Below are 20,864 nucleotides of genomic sequence, written 5' to 3' on the forward strand. Positions count from 1 at the left end.
GCTTGTGGTGTCAAACTGCGGAATTGTGAATTAAAGTGTCACACTCCATTTAAAATTACAGATACATCTTTATTTAATGTAGGGTTGAACAGTATAGAAATATCCAGAAATATCTAGAAATAGCTTGTTTACGGGTGCATACAGAGACCCCCTTCATCAGGGCTTTCTAAGGTAGAAAGGGCAATGGCTTGAAATGGAATACTATTTTGTCTTGTGTGGGAGAATGCATAGAGCTCTTTAGCAGCTGATTTGGCTTAGTTAGCCATTTCTATACGGAATGTGGCACTTCAAATTTACAATCACGGTGGTATTACATTCTTTATGTTGCTATTATATACAGGTGAAACTCGAATAAATAGAATATCGTGCAAAAGTTCATTTATTTCACTAATGCAACTTAAAAGGTGAAACTAATATATGAGATAGACTCATTACATGCAAAGCAAGATAGTTCAAGCCGTGATTTGATAATTGTGATGATTATGGCTTACAGCTCATGAAAACCCCAAGAACCCCAAATCCACAACCTCAAAAAAGTAGATTATTACATGCAATCAATAAGTCAGCATCCCCATAGAGGTCGTCTGCAGAAGGAAGCATGAAGTGCTCCAAAATCTTCTGGTAGACGGCTGCGTTGACCCTGGACTTAATGAAAATATTTTAAATAGTTCACCAACCAAAGGTTGCACTACTTTTAAAATGGCCATGAAGCCAACAATAGAAGCTTGTCTCAGAATAACAATTTACAGGTATACTCATGCTCAGGAATATTAACAATTTTTTTTTAAATTACAAAAGGATTTTGCAACACCAATGTGTTGACTTGTTGCCACTAAAAAGACAATGTGGATAGTCTCCCCATTCCAACATGGCAGAAAACATGACAGTAAATGTTAGCAAAACAAGAAATGTCTTTTAATGTGTCAAGTTATGAGAAATCCCCTTTATGTAAGAAAATCTTTGGTGTTTTTGAAAGGTCCCTGCTCTCTATCTAATTCAGTACTGTTAAAGAATAACACTTCTGTCAGAAATATATTAGAGTTAGACAAAACTTACCTGCCCGCGTCGGCCTATGTTTTGGCGTTGCAAAGCGGTCCCATTGCGCCACAACAATTGCGGTGATTCCCAGCACGCAGACGATCGACAAATATATGAGGCGTGGCTGGGGGGAGCAATAGAATGAGTAATACAGCCAGGGCACAAAGCTTCCCATGATCAACAGCGCAATCCCCGAATAATCCAGCCTGAAACAAAACAAAATGACTTGCATGTTTCTATAAACATATCTGGTTGAAATGAACATACAGCACATTTGCAGTGAGCATACAGGAGCCACACATTGCAATTTGTACTCCGAAGCAATTTCACATGCCTTCTCTTCCATGTCTGTGTTGTTGCATCAAAGGAAATGTGTGCGAGGAGAATAAAACATTAGGGCTGGTACTGAATACAATTTTCGTGTTCCATTAATCGAATTTTTTTTTAATCGATTAATTATAACGCACATACAGATCCAACTACATTGGCCTATACACATACAGCACAGCAATGAAGTAATAAAATGAACTAGGATCAAACTAATCCAGCACGTTATTAATCTCACGTGCCCCACTCAATATGGCCGCCACTTGAGTGGGGCAACTCAGAATAGTAACGTGCTGGATTAGTGTGATCCTAGTTCATTTTATTACTTCATTGCTGTGCTGTCGCAGAACTCAATAAGTTCTCAGTGTCAAAAGATCACCGGCCCAAGTGGCTCCGTCGGCTAACGAAGGGAAGGGGGGATGAGTCCGGTGACGTCGATGTCCGTGACGTCACCGGATCTCCAACGGGACTCCCGGAAGACCTGGAAGCCGGCAGAGAGCTAAGTGTTTTCATTACTGATTAAAATTCTTTTGATCGATCAAAAATTTTAACGATTAATCGAGTAATTAATCGTTCATTTTCGCAGCCCTATAAAACATACTTCAGAACAATATTTACATTTACACTAAGGGCCTGTTTATTTGGAGAAATCTTTGCCATTACTTAAGATAACAATGTAATACATACATACAAAACTAGGCTTTGTTTTGGCAACATTGTTTCACAAACTCTATTTTATTTTTTATGGAATCCATCAACCAGAAGCCATGTTACAAAAAAAGGTGCCCATCAGGAGAGTCACTGCTTGAGTAAGGGATGGGTTCATTTTGAATTTTCACAAATGATTTTGACAATATTCCATTTTCACTTTCACCACATACTTACTTTGAAAATGTGCGGGACACCTTTTCTGAATGACAATACACGGTATGAAAAAGCCATGAGAAACTTAGACATAGGACAGCTCCAAGAAAGAACATTCCAAACACCACCTTCTCTTGGAGGGGAGCCATGAAGTACATGTTTGGTCTAAGCATAGTCAGGACCCCCAGGAAAACAAACAGCAAAAAACCTACATGGTTAGAAGAAAAAAAAGCAAGCATGTTATATATGCAAACCAATTGAAATAAATTATCTGTCAGCAAGAAAAAAACTGGGGCATAGGACTGGGGCTTATTAACCTCCCTGGCGGTATGATTTTTAATTTTTTTTCATGTCATTTTTCGGTATTGTTTTTTTCGAATTTTTTTCGTCTTTGTTGTTTTTTTTCCAAAATATCCCGCCGGTTCCGCCCCCCTGCGACGCGTATGTTCGCAAGCGACAGAACCCGGCATCGGCCGCAGAACACAGCGCGGCTCGAGGGACAAGGTAAGTAAATGCAATGCGGCTTTCCCGAGTGTAGCTCGGGGTTACTGCTTATGGTATGGAAAAGTAACCCCGAGCTACACTCGGGAATACCGCCAGGGAGGTTAATAATATGTACCAATTAAAGAGTAACAGGGTTATTCACAAAAGGGTGAAGAGTTTGGAGAAGGCAGGAGAAGTGAACAATCTAGGACAATATAGCTGTTTTGGGAAAATTCTCCAATTCAGCTCACTTTCCAGTTCAGCTATGTTGTACTAGATTGTTCACTTCTCCTGCCTTCTCAAAACTCTTCATTCTTTTGTGAATAACCCTGTAAGTTTACCTTTTCATGTTACATCCATATTCAGGGTGTATAACTTGAAACATGGTGATAATGCCACCTACCACCCCCATTACGCCCCCTCACTTACCTGAACTGCGGTGCTACTGTGTTCTGATCTCACTGCACTTGTCTCACTAGTCCAGTCATTTTTCCTCCCTTCCCTGATACTGAATGTCCATACCTCAGTACAGACAAGGATGGGAGGAAGAATTTGCAAGAGCCAGAACATTGCACCCGTGATCCACTGATCCCATGTTTCAGTGTTTTACTGGCTTCAATGCAAACAAAATAAATGCACATTTTCTATTTGTGTATTTATTTCGTTTTTTAAAAAGGTGGATTTTACCTTTAAATTTCACTCCTATGACTTACCTATTAAATGAGTCCATATGTTTCCTGTCTCAGTGTGTATTCGAAAAATGCTCCTGAAGCAGGCACGGAATGATGGCATCGGGGGACGGTGCCCATGTAGAAGATAGTCATTGTCTTTAAGCCAATCAGGAAGTACATCATACGGAATGACTCTCCATCGTCCTTCCCAGATCTTTAAAACAATGGAAAAAAGATCAAGTTAACAGAATGCGAATACTGTAAATATTTGGCTTCTCCATGGTGTGCACACAGTTCTCCGGAATTAATGTAAATTAAATGGGGGACAGAATAAGCTGGAAACAAAATCTGGTTATATTAAAACTGCACATGTACAATCAACAGTGTAACTATTTCTATTGTCCGCCCAAATGAGTTGGAAGCTTAATGAGGTTGAACACAATGGAATCGTGTCTTTTTTCAACCTGACTAACTATGCAACTACTGTAAAATTTGGCCATATACACGTACAGCCAAACTTTTAAAGCATAAGGCAATGTCTTCCAAGTTTAAACTCCCCCTGTCACTACAGGGTAGAAACTGAACTAAGCCCACCTTGTAAAAGAAGATGCTGTATATTTACCTTTCCAAAGGCGCATGTCCTCGAAGTCCATCACAATGCTGATCCCTGGCCACTGTAAGTATCCAAACACTTCCATGTGTCTTGAATATCTGCTGGTGGGAAGAACTACAGCCTGCAGGGGGGAGCAAGTATTCAACACACCCAAAACTGTTGGGTAACTACTAGGGATGCACCGATACCGGTAGATATATATTTTTTTGGTACTCGCCGATACCGAATACCGATACCGGAAGGCCCATTAAGGATGCCAGGCGGCGTGTAATGACTCGCCACCTGGCTTCCTGATTAGCAGGGAAGCCGCCCTCATGATATGTGACAAGAAAGCATGGAGCCGGCTTTCTGGTCAATCAGGAAGCCGGGCGCGGTGTAATGACGCGGAGCGCGGCTTCCTAATTGGCCGGGAAGCCGGCTCCATGCTCCCTCATCATGAGGTGACGAGGGAGCATGAAGCCGGCTACCCGGCCAATCAGAAAGCCGGGCGCCACGCCATCAGACAGCGCCCGGCTTCCTGATTTGCCAGCCTCCCGACCAATCAGGAAGCCGGGCAGCGAGTCATTACATGATGCCCGGCTTCCTGATTGGCCGGGAAGCCGGCTCCATGCTCTCTCATCACAAGTGTAATGACGCGCTGCCCAGCTTCCTAATACAGGAAGTATCGGGCTAGGCATTGGAGCATTTGGGCGAGTGCGAGTACTCCAAATACTCGGCATCGCCACCGATACTAGTATCGGTGTATTCATAGTAACTACAGTGGCCAGGGATGAGCAACATGACAGAGTATAAAGACACGGGCCGATGGAAAAATAAATTTTTTTGATTAATCAGTTCATCAAGCATAAACTAAAAGGGATATTTAACACTTCATTTCCCAGCAAAAGCAGTTAGCTGCAGCAGACTTATAGCTGGTGCAATAAAAGATACAGCAGAAGTGGGATATGTATTTAGATTAATGTGTTAAACCAATCCCTAAACCCTCATATAATATTGACCACTTTGGCATAGTTTAAAAAGTAATTTTCAATCTTCAACCTTTTTAAATTTTGCAGAATTCAATAAAATAATACCTGGTGGTCCTGCCGTGAAGTTCCTTGTTTACACACTGTCAATAATGGGATAACAATGCTGTGTCCCTGTCTCCTAATTTCTCTCCTGCTTGGTTAACCTGGGCGCAATTCACTAAGAGCTAAATAACTCAACCCACCCTGATCAGTGACATGCATTCAGTGCTGAAGAGCATCTAATTGTTTATGATACACAGAAGGAAATTTATTGAGCAGACACAATCTGGAGCAGCTGGCCTTGGCAACCAATCAGCTTCCATCTTCCACTTACAAAGTAACATAGTATGTAAGGTTGAATAAAGACCAAGCTCCATCCAGATTAACCTATGTATGGGAGTGTGTGTGTGTGTGTGTGTGTTTATCTGGCTCTAAGACTTCCCATATCCCTGTAGATTCTGCGAAAGAAGAAACTCATCCAGAATTTTCCAAGTTTAACTAAAAAAAATAAAGAGAGAAGCTGATTGGTTACGATGGACAACTGCTCCAGGTTTAAGTGGCGAAGAACAAATTACTTTTCACCTTATATACAAATTCCTCCATCTTCTCCATAGCATGGTGTGCTTGTAGAGGAAGAGTCAGTACTCTAACCTCCTCTTCTTCTTCCTCTTCCTGTGGCCCCTTGGCTTGTTGGCTTTCATTTCCCTGCAGCAAAAAAAAAATAGGAGGACATTTATCAATTCTATTGCTAAATTCTAAACAGGATCAGGGATGGATGTAATATAAGGCTGCAATTGCAAACAGATATTGCTCCGTCTACTGCTTTTAAGGAAGCATGGAGACAAGATAAAAGCTGGCCCTTGCCACTGAATTGGGTGTGCGTTTTGAGTGAAATTCCGTCTCAGACTTTTGCAAAATTGTCTCAGCTGGAGTTCAGGTGCAGAAGTCAGGAGGAGACCACGGGGGGATAGAAGCACTCCCTTCTAACATTTGTTGTTTTAGGGCGGCTGCCATCTTGACTGTTATAAACATTTACAGAAATTGGACCTGTAACTTTGGGGGCCTTCCACTCCAGTTCCCCAGCTTTGGTGGAGTCATTCCACCTTGGAGTAGAGTGAGTAATATTTTTGATGAATACTTTTTGGAGTAATGATTCTCTGTTACATACAACAATGGTCCTTTGGATGTTGCACCCGTTGTATCCAACTTTAGTGTGTGAAAATGTCAATAAATAGTAAAAATTCTTTAGAAAAAAAAAACCCCACCAAAAAAAATGTATGCACTTTGATAAATGAGACAGTCTGATTTGCGAGAGATGTGCGTTTTGTTTTGTCATTAATTTGCTTGATATACAGTATGCATAAGAAAAGCAAACGGTCTCAAATATCATTCCAAATATGATTCCAATTAAAGCATAAATAACTCAATAGGAGATTGTACATTACTTTCATGCCTGACAAAACATTTACAGTAAATGCTACACCCTCTTTATAAAACTGGATGTGCATAGCACTCTAAGTTAATAAAACATTTACAGCATTCTGTTTTTAAGATTAATGCAAATATGCTAAACTGCCAGCACACATCAAAAGGTGATGTATCGTTACATAGCTTTCAAAGCTCCTGAAGAGTCTCAAAGCTCATGGTGCTCCACTTTGCAAACATGAACCTCAGTTTGCTACATCAAGTTCGGAAAAGCCCCCTTTTTACCATACAAGCCCCTTGACTACTGGTCTCTCAATGTGATGGTTGAATTGACTGATCAACAGTAAGGGGCAGAAGGTGGCATGCCAGAATTCGTTTAATAGCCAAGGACAATATTTGCATAATGAAACAACCTGAGTTTCAGGGCTTCCATAAAAGCTAAACATATGTGTTGGCTCCTCTAGACCTAGGTTTAAGCCTGCAGACTATTTAGGATTTTTAGAATGATTATAGGTATACTTTAACATCAGTTCTTGTACCTCTGTCTTTTTCTGTTTTGACCAGTGTTAGTTTTAAAAAAAATGTAGTTTTACTCTAAAAAAAGTATACATTTTATTCTATAATTTGTTCCATTTAAAATTATGCAATGTTTTGGGTCCAAAGCATGGCAAAGTTATTTGGACATTTTTTTTGCTTTTCTCAATTTTGTAAATGTTTGAGATACAGTGGAAAAACAACGTATATAAAATTATGCATACAAATAGAAAAAAAGAATTCACAGCTAAATAAAAGCTAAGGAGAGAAAGGAGTTAACCAGAGTCGATTAGGGTGAACTGGGAGTTAAAGTAGTAGTAAAGGCTCTGCGTTTTTTACATTAATGCATTCTCTGCATTAAAGGTAAAAAACGCCCAGTACCTTTTTGTGCCCCCCCTGTTCCCCACCTACACTTACCTGTGTCACTGCTGTCACCACCACCTGATCCTCAGTTCCATGGACTTCCTGGTTGCGGGGGGAGGATACTGATGGCAGAGGAGGCATAGGCTCCTTTTGCCATCAATCAAACTGCTGGGCAGAGAGGAGAGGCACGGCCTGCGACAGGGCTGTGTGTGCCTATGGACGCACACAGCTACTTGCGGTCACGGCTGGGCACGAGCATGCACGGGTGCCTTTACAGCAACTGCTTAGCTGTTGAAGGCACCCGTGCAGGGGGCGGGGTGTGAGCACTGCGAAGACCCACTAGAAAAGGAGGAACTGAACGTAAAAAAAAAAAAAAAAAAAAAAACCTGAAGATTTTAACTTTTATTTTTAGGGTGGGCCTCCAATATATAGAAATTAAAAAAAATGTCATGTCAGTTAAAGGGTCAAATAGGAATACATTTTATTTAATAATAATAAAAAGTTACCGGGTAACCTTATTACCATGAATTTTCTAGTACAGCACTTGAGAGTGGTTCCGCCCACCTCAAAAAGAAAAGCTCAAGACTCACGTTAAAAAAAGTGCATCCAGTTTGTCTGCCTCAGTTATACATTAAGAACGGAAAGGCAAATAAAACAAGCTGTAGTACTACAAAACTTGAGGTGTTAACATGAATGGTTGGGAATTCACTGCAGTCATGAAAGGTTCTTGGAAATTAGGTTGCCAGGTAACTAATTGTTCTCCCCAATCATCTTCCAGGACATTAAAACTTGTAACATTTTGAGAGGATAAATGAGAAATCTATTGGGAAGGGGACCACAGTTTGCAGTACTTTTTCTGCCGAAGTACTGGTCGTGATTAGAGAGCAGATCAAACTTGTCACTGTCAAAGGTGAGGAAGCCTAACCAGAAAGCTATTCTGGATATCTGCTCTGGAGTGGCTCCTGTTTTTCTGCTCAAGAAGCTGTCAAAGCCATTGTGGACTGGGAATTAGCTCTGCATGCTGATATAAAAATCATATAACATTCATTAGTTAAACAAACATGTTTTTTTTACTTACAAAAAGAATTCATCCACTTCCTGGTCCTCAAGCACAAATGATGTAATTGTGCCCAAGTGAAGTGGTGCATCCTGGGAAGGTTACATCAGCAGAGCATTGATGGGAAATCTCATCTGTAATCTCATGAGATCTCAGGGAAAGGCAGTTTCCTCCCCTGAAATGATGTGCATGGTCACATGTCCTAATCACATGTGCCAGAGTTCCAGGAAGTAAAGAGATCTAGTAATCTGCCCATAGTAAAAATGGACACTGAGAAGACTGGGGAAGAAAAGAGAAATAAGGTATGTAAAGAATACAAAGACAGCAATTATCTAGAAGTATGTGTTTGTAGGTTGTCATTACTAAACATTTCTAAAAGGTGTGTTTGTTGTTATTTTAAAGATATGGGTAAAGGTCCACTTTAACTTCTTTGGGTGGTGTCATATTTAGAACTGGGTATGATTCCAGACCGCATCCATCTAGCAGTTGTACTCTTTGAAGCTCTGGTTCCTTTTCCAGGTGCCAGCATAAAGTATGAACAAATTGGTAGATTTTCTCCATGGTTTGGAGATTTCAAGGTTGCTAGAATTGCTTTGCACACATCTAGGCAGCCTCTTTGTCATTTTATGGTTTGTCACATAATAATGTCTTGGTTTCTAACGGAACTGGGTTGTTATGTTAGAAATACTCCAAAAAGAAAGAAACACAGATTCGCTATCAATAAAGCTTGTTTTTCGCTCACTCTTCTTACTATTGCAAGGCCACTAACAGAACTGTTTTCAATGTAATTAGTTTTGCCGAACACTGCAACATTGGCTTAAAAGGGTCTTTAATAAGTGTTTTTTTTAGTACCACAGTGAGATCCCATTGAGGAAAAGTCTGAAGAAGCTTGTGTATTCTCACTTGAATCGTGGTGTGTTTTGTGTATTTCTTTCGGAGCCGTGCAGTAATTCAGTGTAAAACTGTGCTTTTGTGCTGAAGCCTCCTGTAAGAAAAGACCGGTCAATGCTGCTCTATCTCTTTGTGCATATTGACTGGTCTTTTAACAGCATCCTTCCCTCAAAGTTTTCTCCAGACAGGCTGTATTGGGTCCCTCCCACATCTCTGCTCTCTTCACAGACTATGTGCAGTACAGTGACAAGGTCACTGCTACATTTACACCTGCAGTTTAGCTTTAAAAATCTATGCATTAGAGGGTTCCCTACTAGATGTGTGTCCATGAAAGTTGAAAATGCTGCAACGTACTTTAGTGTGCTACCGAAAGATTTTGGTCTGTTCCTCTTGCAGGAATTCTAGCACAGAAGCTATCCGAGAGTTCAAGCTACTGTTGTCCATTGCAAGCCAAAGACAAAGTCTTCTGCACTCTCTTATAAATAGCATTAGTGACCCCTTTGCAACTTGACAGAGTAGAAATCACTAAACCCTTTTTGTTTAAATAGCTGCTGTTCAGGCACAAGGCGGCTAGTTTAAAAGTCTGACCATTTAGGTGAAAAACAAGGCTCTGATGCACCAGGTCATGTGTGCAAAGAAGCATCCAGGGAGTATTACTGTTGTTCTGTGGTCATACTCACCAATCCAGACATAGGACACCAAGAGTACCTTTTCCCTCTGCAGATCGCCTTCCACCAAGGTGGGGGCACTGTATGCCTTAGGGGGGAGCACTGTGACAAACCAGCCCAATAGCCAAGCGGTGTGTCCCCCATGAGATATTTCACAGCTTGCCCCAGATTCCAGGAGGTCTATCGTAGCCAACACTGCATCTAAGGCAGCATGCGCTAAATGGGTGAGCTGGGGAGACTACAAGGATCTATGTTATCCAGCCTGTCACCCAACTCAGCTGTTGATTACCGATCAATGAATGAAAAAAAGAAAAGAAAAAAACAGAGTATTAAGTTCCCCCTTAAGGGAACTAGGTCCACGCTCCTTGACACTAGCCAAAAAACTGAGCTCCCTCTAGCATATGGGGGGTTTGGCCACCAGCAGAGGCCACCCCTAGGCTGAGCTTGGTTTGTTGTACCTAGCATCCTACTCCTGCAGTTGGCAGTATAGCCCATATTCTTGTGTGATCTTCACTGTGTCCTTGAATAGAAGAGAAAAGCTTCTTTTTAAAAAAAATAAATCCATTCTTCTTATAATCAGATCTGTCTAGAATGGTCTTCAGTAAAGAATAAAAGATCACCAGTGAATGGAATGCCACAAAGGCTTGACTTGGACATAGGGTCTCCAAACCAAGTGTGTGCTCAAGAAACCCCATGGCTGGAAGGGACTGTAAGATTTGTTTTCTCTGCGATCCGGCCTCTGGGTGGGATCCAAGTTGTTCCAACCAAAGGTCTAATGTAAAGGGCTAAGCAAATGGTTACCAGTGCAATATTTAGATTGGTGGCTCAACTCCCAAGCTTTTCTGAGTATGATATCTGCTTACTAGTACACTTCTTTAAGTACTCCCATGTCTACGTTGAGTCTGAGTTGAGATCTGGGATAAGAAGGCATCCAACTCAGGGCACTATTCCCACAGTTTCAAGTACGGATGTCTCGATACCACTTCTTCAAGACCAAGTACTGTCTCTTAGGTACTTGCTAATACCAATTACCGATATTTTTTTCTTAAAAGAACACGTGACATTTTTTCTAAAACACAGTCTGATGATTTTAGGGCAGTTTCTCACCAGAGTTAAATACAGGTGTCCGCAGAGCACAATACAGGTGTCCGCAGAGCACAATACATCTCACCAGGCTGCGATCTCAGCCGGGGGGCATGTGGATCTCTGCAGGGCTCTGGCTATGCCGTGGAGAGTTGATCGGGTGGGTGCCATCTCCGGGGCTGTACTGTGCTGTGTGGGGCTGTCCATGGCTGTGCCTGCGCCGGGAAGAAGGAGCAGGAGATATAGAACCGGACAGGCACTGCCAAGGGTAGCTACTGCCGGGTCCGCAGCAGGCTGTCGAGGTCCCCAAGCACAGAACTCAGCAGCCACTGTGGTTTAAAAATTTAAAAGGGCCGGTATCGGCCTTAAGAATCAGGGCATTTTCACGAGTACAAGTACTCGTGAAAATGCCTGGTATCGGGACAATACTAGTTTCATATCATATAAAGAAGATCAAGAGGGAAAATAAAAGGATTCTCAGGTTCTCTTCACATAGCCTTAAACAAGTCTCTGAACGCTTCATGAAAAGGAAATGATCAGTCTTTCGCCCCTGTAGCCCTCTGCACTTGTTATCATGTGTGGCATGAACGGCCTTAAGGAGCTCTTCTGTTTCATCAGTGTGTAGTAGATACTACTGAGTCCTATCCTCTGATTTCTCCTCTGCTGATGCCTCCTAGACCTCTGAGGAGTCTAAGTCCTCACTGGACTCAGTGACAGAACTTCCTTCTCAAACAGAGGACGACACAAAGGAGGCGTTGTAGGAGAAATCTGTAAAGGTAGATGGTAACTGGCTAGCAAAGTCCTATAGCAGAACCCTAAAGGTCTGAAAGGCTGCAGGCATTTCCTACCCCATCAAGTTGATAAGACCTTTAAAGAAACCTGCTGACTCTTTGGCCATTAATTTATCAATGCGTTGTTGGCAAAGAGGTTTGTTTCAGGAGCCTGATAATTTTGAGTTACAGGATCCACATCTCATCTCAAGTTTTGTCCTGCAAAATAGCATAAAAAGCATAAAAAAACGGAATACTAATGATTGGCTATGCCTCAGAAGATATCTCATGTTTGACTCTGCGGGACTTTATTTCAATACTGAGAAGCAAAATAATAAACGTGGATAACCACATTCTATTTATATGTAGCACATTGTAGCCGCGGCCTAAACAGCAATTGTCACTTATCAGTCACTTTGTTTGACTTTGGAAACACACAGAAAAGCGATATCCCCAGGAGGAACTCACAAACTTCAGTATTCACCCTTAACTTTGGGACTTTCTTCCACCCACGTTAGTGGTATCCCCCCAGCGCTATTCGCTCGATACAGATTACTAAGAGCTATACCGGTTCAACTTCATTCACTATCAACTGCTAGTCCGTCCATGCATGTTTGTTACAAGTGTTTTGTCTGTTAGTCTAATTAATTTTAATGGGGTTTCAGGTGGTGGTTGCTGATCTTTCTTGATGATCCGTATTTTAATTATATTTGAATAAACAATATTTTTGTTCTAAAGGTACTCCGACCTAAATTCCTACTGGTCTTGAGTTGATCTCCTTTAGATCATCTCCCCCATTTTTCCTCTAGTGTTATATGACAGTAGAGGGTTGTCGAATACCGCACAAACATTAGATTAACACCCAAATAGGGGTTAATCTTAATTGTGTCTGATCTCTGGTTATACCCCCTCTATCCTCTATTACACCAGCCCACTGCTTGCTGTGCCCTCCTCCCAGCGTGAAGGAGAGCGCTAGGGGATTCAAACAGCTAATCGATTAGTTGATTTCCGCCCTAATTTACATATTACATTTCAACAGTCTGAGGGTGGTCTTGAATGGTCTGATAAAGCCACCCTTAAAAAGGGCATAACAAGCACTTTCAACCAACATAAGCACCGATAACTGCACAAAATAAATTTGCAAGTTGTTGGAAAAACCTCTGTGTAATGGGGCAAATAAAAAAGGAAGGAAGTATTTCACCACAAGGGCCCGTAAGCAACCAAGAGATCTCCTGTGTACTCCAAGAAGTGATCATAGAATCTCTAAGTGACTGGCCAATCCTTCACGCTCATTAAAAAGGGGAAAGTATCTTGCCACATGTGCAAAATGTTTCCAAGATGGAGTGCACTGGGGCCTGGTGCTTTTGTGGACGAGCAGGTGATCTCCTGCATGCTGTTTTTAGGGAGACCACTGTCTTTGGCCAAACTAAATTGCTGAAAGCTGATCTGTGGTAGTTTGATACTCTTTTGATGCAGGATTGCAAAGATATATAATAATAATGATAATTTATTTGGATGCGATATTTACTTATACTGGATTGTGTCAATTTATGAATACTGGATTGTGTCAATAAGAATATTTTCCACTGTCCACCTATCTGCATCAAATTAGCAGTGCCAGTCTGTGCAGACTGTTTCAGACGTACAACACCTATGTGTGCTAAACAATTCTAATTGTTACTTTCATACTTTGTTGTCAGAAGTAAGTTTACTCACGCAGCCTGGAGTCTGCCCAATTCTTTCTCTTCCTGTTTCAAGGAGTGGTCCCAGCTCTGTCAGCTCCAAATCGTCAGCATCTCCTCTGGGACTGCTAGACAAGCCACCTTCTTGTGTTAAAGCTTTGCAAGTGGCCATGAGGCCCGTTTACGAAGGGGTGGGGGAGATCTTTGCTGGTATGCACTTAATCTTCTCTCTATGTATGGATTTTTAACCTAAGAATACAAAAAAAAATGAGAGGTGTTGCTTATAGCCATAGATAGAGACCGATGACTACCATTGGCCAGGCAGTTGATACACATGAAAAATTGTTCAGCACTTCAAGCAGATATAATAAGAACACCAATCAATGCCGTTATGCATTTAGAAAAAAATGAAATGAAATGTATTTTAATTGCAATTAGTGTAGAGTCAAGAAACTTTTTAATGAGTTTCTTATTTCACTTCATATACACAAATATGGGCAGTGTTAGAGCCATACAAATAGAGAGACACACAATAACAACCTTCCCTACTAGGTTACCTGAATGTGTATAGGTCAACCTCCTCTAATGCCTTACCCAGCAGCACTCTGATTGGTAGAGGAAGGTTGTGTAATGGAAGACATTTAGGTTCTGCTGCATGCGCACGTGCCAATAGGGAACATTTTGTCATGAGCAAAGGGCTGCATGAGCAGCAAAGAGATGGCTTCACCAGTGTGCTCCAGGAACTTCAAGTCAGGGATGTATCGTGACCAGTAAGGGCCCATTCAAATCAAAGTCGGAAGAAAATCACAAGTCAAAGGAGGGTCAGTTGACTTGCAATTGTAGCTTCCGATCCGTTGTGTTGCAATCTAATGGATGCTAATGGAAGGGCACCGAAAAAGGAATGGATGTGAATGGGGCTAGTTCACACTGGATCCGTTGCGTTGACAAAAAGTAGTGCATGTTCTACTTTTTTCCAGCACAACGTAATGTTACAGAACAGAGCAGTGTGAACTACCTACATTCACACCCATTCATTTTTCGGTGCCCTTTCGTTGGCATCCATTGAAAAACGTGTCACAACAGAACCGAGGTAAAATTAGCCTTAAAGGTGATGAAGTTGATGAGGTTGTGCTGTCTGACAGGGGTGCCTGGATCACAGGAGGCTGTACAGAATTCTTCAGCAGGTAAAACTATAAGCGGCTTAACTAACTAGTGTCAATTATCTACTTTCAGCTTTAACTTTGAGTCATTCCTATTGAGCGAAGTCTGATGAAGGGCAGTTAATTACCTTACAGACTTTAATATGTGACAGAGTGACTCCTGGATGCAACATTATTTTATCTACTCTGTGATAGAAGACCAGTTATTTACGCCACTACAATAAAGTCAACTGGCTGCAAAGTTCACCTTAAAAAAAATTCTAGCCTCTTCCTGATCTTTGACCTAATCCTAAAATTACACTCGACTCCTATCCAGCTCAGATGACTCCAATAAAAGTTAGTAAATTACCAAAACACACATGCTGCAAAGTTAAAAGGAGAATTATGAGGCGAGTGATTTTCACCCATCCTCATAATCTGAGCCGACCTGTGACAATGAAACAGTCAAAGGTCGGCTCAGTAGATCGGGAAGTGAGTGAACACATACATTAAGTCGCGCGATTTTGCAAACAGATTGTGACACATTGATGTAAATTAGCAAACGTGCACAAAAATGCAGCAAATGCACATTTCCATTAAAGTCTATGGGGCCAAGCCCCTGGCTTCATCTGCCAAAAAGAAGCTCATGTGGTCGCTAGCTCCTGTGTGAAGATCTGAAGCTTCTCGAGTGGCCATGCAGGATGATGGGGCGGGCACATGAGATTATTAGCAGGGAGAAGAGGAGATGTTGAAGAGGGGCTTCTGATGTGAAAGTCGGGCTCCTGATATGAAGGTGGTTTCTAAAGTAAAGGGGTGAGGTGAAAGAAGTGATTCTAATGTGAAGGGGCACCCCCCTTTCTTTTTGCATTGGGCACCCCCCCTTATAGTCAATATCAGAGTCCTACCCGGGTTAAGGGTCTGGTATAGGCTTTGGAGGGGCTACAGGTAATTTTAGACTGGGGTGCCTCAAGACTTTGCATTCTTTTCAAGGGAAAAAAGGTTGAGAAACGCTGACTTATCGGTATGTTGTTACTCTTCATTGTTCAGCAGGCTGAGGGCAGGAAGGAGACACCACTGCATCCCTTAACTCTAAAGCTGGCCATACACCTATAGATTATCTGCAGATTTTCTATGGTCAGATGGAAAACGTGCAACCGATTCTGCCATCTACGCTAAACTGTGTGGCTGGAGGAACCTCCCACTGGGCCAAGCTTCGGTATCTTCCTAGTCAGCCCCGCTGGCTCTCAAAATACCTGAACAATGCCAGCATCCAAATCAGATTGTTCAGGTATTTTGAGATCCAGCGGGGCCGACTAGCAAGATACTGAAGCTTGGCCCAGTGGTAGATTCCTCCATCCACACAGTTTAGCTTAGCTTGAGGAATCTGTTGCACGTTTCCCATCTGACCATAGAAAATCTGCAGATAATAACCTATAGGTGTATGGCCAGCTAAAAGAAGAAAGTGGTGTCCCCCTCCTGGCAGAGGTTTATGAATCACAAAAGTGGCTAGGCAATTACAAATCTTCTGGCCCATACTATAGTTCATTTACCTCCATTTAGCCATTTGCCTGAAGTGCAGCTTTAAATAGTTCAGGTAGGTGCAACTTTTTCAAGATCACATACAAGACGTCAGAACTTTATACCTATATACCATGCAGCTGGAACTGATGTGTTTATTATTATTTACATTTTATTCAGGTCACACAGTAAAACTGGCTACATAAGTTTATGTGTAACTCGTATGTCAACAACATTTTTCTAACATTCTTTCATGCTCCACCTTTTATTCTTGCTAAAAATAGATTTTAAAAAAACATTTGTGCACTGAAAAGAAATGTAAAAACGACAAATATTTGGTTAAATAGCACGTTTCTATATATTCATTATTTTAAAATAACTCATTCAAATAAAAGAATAAATTAAGGAAAGAAGATGATTTTAGTTATTGAATGTTACCTCCTATATACAGTATATGACCAGCATATTCATTTCAACTGACACGGGAAGAGAAAAAAAAACTGCACAGATTTTTGCATTAATGGCCAGTCCCCTGAAGGAGGAACCTTTAGACTGGACCTTCAAAGTGATTCAAAGTGAACTTGAACTTCGCCTGGACTAGAACTGCAGTATACAGCAGAAGGACTTAAAACCTCAACCCCGTCCCAATCCACCACAACAGCACCCAAAAATTCCTGTGCAAGTTTCGAATTGCTCAGGACTTTACATACTTCCTCATCCTTTGTGACAGAGTCTATGTCTGGCTATTGGCTTGTATGTCACCTAGAGCTCCTAGTGGGAATCAGGGGTTATGTGCCCCCATGCTAGCAAGTACCAGCCTTTGGATGAGCTACAGCGGAGGACTGCAGGGAAAAGCTTGTGATGTTTGCAGAAAAATGCATCACCAACAAATGCGAGAAGCTAAACTGATCAAATCCTCTCTCTAGCATCAGAGCTAACTGCCAGTATCATATACTGTATACAGATTATTAAAAATACACAGACACACACTGATATCTAAATGGTACTGTCCGTTTGGTAGGACCTGGAAAATCACGACTTGTGACTCAAGATCTCCTCCAGGCAATTCACTCTTGTTACTCAACATATTCAAGAAGTGTCATAGTTACATAGTTAGTCAGGTTGAAAAAAAGATACATTTCTATCAAGTTCAACTATATCACTACATCAGCAAGTACAGTTATCCTTTACTTAGAAGGAAGCAAATCCAAATAAAAGATTTATATTTGTTTATGGCACATTACTGCATGTTCAATGTGTAATTGTGTATATATTCTGCCACCATACCCTTGTGATGCATCCAAGCAATATAAATTTGTTCTGGCTATTGGTGATTTTATTAACAATATCCATCTAGATAAGTGTATTTTCCAAACAAAAAAGTGCACCGATTGCTTAGAGGGGGTGTTTTTTTTCAATATGTGCCATAATAATTCCCTGTGTGTCATGTATAATTTATATGGGTAAATATGACAATTTTTTAATTAAATGGTATGATAGGGTGATTGTTATGAGAAGCATAGCTTTAAAGGGTAATTCCACTTTCCCAGGAGAATTTGGGAAAATGTAATTACCCCCTCTAATATGGCCCCCTCTCTCCCCCGCTGCTATGCTTACCTTTGGGCGAACGCTTCTTCCCCTCCGCTGGTGCCAGTGTACTATTCGTACCCCGGCGAGCACTCATTGGTCAGAGGGGTCACCTGACCTCGCTGACCAATGAGACGCGCTTCTTAGCAAGAAGGGGCAGAGGGGAAAAAAGGTAAATATAGCAAGGGGGCCCCAATGAATCACAACTGGGCAGAGCCGGTTGTGATGTCACGGCTCGCTCCGCCCAGTAGTAATGACAGATCAGCACCCCTAAATGACCTGGGAACGCTGATCTGTCATTAAACAATAACAACTGGGCGGAGCCGGCTGTGACGTCACAACAGGCTCCGCCTAGTTGTTAATTATTGGCCAGGACCTGCTAGAAGACTCTGGCAGGTGCCAGCCAATAGGAAACAGTTGGGCAGAGTTAGCTGTCCCCGCTAGCTCCGCCCAATTGTGTTTGTTTTGCTGGCATCTTTGCCGGCGGTTTTTAAAATTATTTTCAGATTTCTTTTTTTTTCTTCTTTTCTTGAAACCATTTTAACTTTTTATTAAATTTTCCTCATTTACATTTTTAAAATTATTTTTCAACCCTTTTTTTTTCTTTCCCCTTCATTTCTTTCACTCTTTCTATTCTGCGCGGTACCTCGGAGGTACCGAGCATAATAACCAAGCCGATTGCCGCACGGCGGCATTCGGCTATTCACTCACTGACATATGACCCCTATGAGAATATGGGCGAACGGCAGCGAGTGAGCTGCCGGAGTTTCGGCTCAGATGTTCCTACAGATGTTGGATTGGCTGAGTAAGGGACTTCCACTCAGCCGAACATGCTTTAACAGAAGGCAGCAGATGTATGGCTGAAATCAGTCGTACTGAGCCAGAGTGAATAGCCGAGCGTCATTTGGCTCACTTCACTTCGGCTGGGTTATTCACTCTGATGCCATCGGCAACTCAAACAATTCATCCCCATACAGCTACCTCCTCATGTACCACTAGACCCTCCCTTTTAGATTGTAAGCCCTCAGGGGCAGGGCCCTCCTTACCATCTTGTCTTGAATTGTATTGTGATTGTAATGTCCTCCTTATATTGTAAAGCGCTGCACAAACTGTTGGCGCTATATAATAATAACCCCCTAAGTATCTTGTATTTGTGTGCATAATTCTGGAATATTACAGCATTACATTGGGGTCGTTGTTATGCATTTTGCAACCTTTTGCTAACTAGAGGAACGAAGGTTTCTCTACGGGACTCCCGTGTTGGGGAAAGGTCTTGAGTGCCAACTTTTTATTGTGGCACATGTTTCAGTGAGAAATAGCCCAAACGTTTGCTGAAGGCTGGATTACATTTCTAATGACAGAGCTGTTTCCATCCCTAAAAATAGCCTTTTTCCAAAGAAGGAAGGGTTGTCTATGCATATTAGCCGATCTCCTAAAGCAGATACTCCCAATAATTTGCTGTCTGGGCCCATCCCGCTCTAATATTACATACAAACTACAAGCGATGAGCTGTGTCTGTGTTACCACCAACCACTGACATGTGAGGCATCACTCGGCACCCGATTTTTTTGTCAATTATTCCACATAAGAAAGTTAAAAGGCATTGGGACCTTATAAGCAGTCAATTGTTTTCCAGCAAAGAGGGATATAGTTTTCCTGCAAACATACAGAGATTATGTTTCTAATACACATGTAATGAGCGGCTAGTGGTGATACGTAATAAAACCCATTAAATGTCATTAGTATAAAACTTTATGATACCATAAAAGAATGGAGGCAGGAAATGACTATTTTTGTCTATTTTTTTGTCTGTGGCAAGACCTCGTCTGTTTATCCCAAGCAACAGCACTTACTGTTGCTTGACTCACTACCTCTGCTGGAAGTCTGATCTAAGCATGCACTACTCTTGCAGTAAAAAATACATTTTAACATTACTCCTGAATGTTTAGTTTAAGGTCACTCGCCCATGTTCTTGATCTTAGCATCATAGTGACAATGATGCCCTTCTGAACCTTATTCACACTCTTAACATACCTGAAGGTTTTAATCATGTCCTTCCCTTTTCATTCTTTCCTATAGGCTGTGCATATAAAGCTAAACTCCAGCCTTGCCTTTTTCAATCATGTAGCAATGCCTCTGCTGTGTTGAAAGCTATTACTCTCATTTGACTGCCTGCTGTCATCTCTTTAATACAACCTCTATAATCTGCAGCAGATCTGTGGAGCTCACTTCATTTCTAGCCCCAACGGCTTATTGTGTCATAATCTTCTCTCCTCCTTATCCCTCCTGTCATTGGCCAACCTCATGAATCTATTAGTTTTCTTCACCATCACTGGCTGACAGAACAGTGCTACCGAATGGGGCTGACAGGGGAAGTCATGACTAGGGGTGGCGTGAAATGTAATAGCAGTAGGGTGTGCAGTGAGAACAGCCTAAGGAAAGAAAGTATTGTGAGGCTGCTCTGTATTTGACGATCAACAGAAAGGAGCAGCTTATGCAGGGAATAGCAACGGTGGGAGGAAGCCAAGACTGGCATGAAATGCAAATATGATGATTTATGAAAAGGGCAGTGATGAATGATATGGCTAATGGTGAAAGGGCAACCATGACCAAGGGTGGGGTGAGATATAGTGGCAGAGGGGTATGCAGGGGGACTGGGAAGAGAGAACATTGTGGAGAAGATGTGTTAATTCCCTTGTGAAGGAGGAAAAAGTGAATGAGAGGATTTTAGGGTGGTGCGGGGTGCATAGGTCGTGGCTTAAAGATCTATAGAGCGGTCTCTACAGAGGAGACGGACAGGCAAAAGGGCTGGCAGCGCTAACAGAGGAAGCTAAGGGTAATGTGGAGGTCTGTGTGTGGGTAGGGCGATGCTGGACAAAGAGAGTAGCGCAAAGCAGATGTGTGAACGGTCTGTCAATGGTTTGATAATGGAAAGGATGACAGGGACTTTGAATGGGTGCTGCACGAGTTCACAAGAAAGCAGATGGTGCGTGGGGGAAAACCTGAGAGGGGATTCGAATGGGATGAGCGCCATATGTAGTGGTGAAGTGGGTGGAATGTAGCAAAGTATTTGAGTGAGAGATATAGGGATATGAAAGCTGTAGGCCAGGGGACAGCAACCTTAAACACTCAAAGAGCCATTTG

At 41.9% G+C, this 20,864-nt stretch overlaps 1 protein-coding gene across 1 annotated transcript in view; it reads right to left on the minus strand.

Annotated features, from left to right (window-relative positions):
* ADIPOR1 (adiponectin receptor 1) overlaps window positions 1-20,864 on the minus strand; it is a 28,195-nt gene that overhangs the window by 2,001 nt on the left and 5,330 nt on the right. The window contains exons 2-6 of the mRNA XM_018556911.1: window positions 13,511-13,725; window positions 5,586-5,708; window positions 3,426-3,597; window positions 2,251-2,437; window positions 1,057-1,244 (exon numbers count right to left, since the gene is read on the minus strand). Of these exons, the coding sequence (XP_018412413.1) occupies window positions 1,057-1,244; window positions 2,251-2,437; window positions 3,426-3,597; window positions 5,586-5,708; window positions 13,511-13,648 (808 nt within the window). The 5' untranslated portion in view covers window positions 13,649-13,725. The remainder of the gene's footprint in view (window positions 1-1,056; window positions 1,245-2,250; window positions 2,438-3,425; window positions 3,598-5,585; window positions 5,709-13,510; window positions 13,726-20,864) is intronic.

The sequence above is a fragment of the Nanorana parkeri genome, unplaced genomic scaffold, assembly GCF_000935625.1.
Source record: "Nanorana parkeri isolate BGI_ZX_2015 unplaced genomic scaffold, ASM93562v1 scaffold257, whole genome shotgun sequence".
Taxonomy (NCBI): Eukaryota; Metazoa; Chordata; class Amphibia; order Anura; family Dicroglossidae; genus Nanorana; species Nanorana parkeri.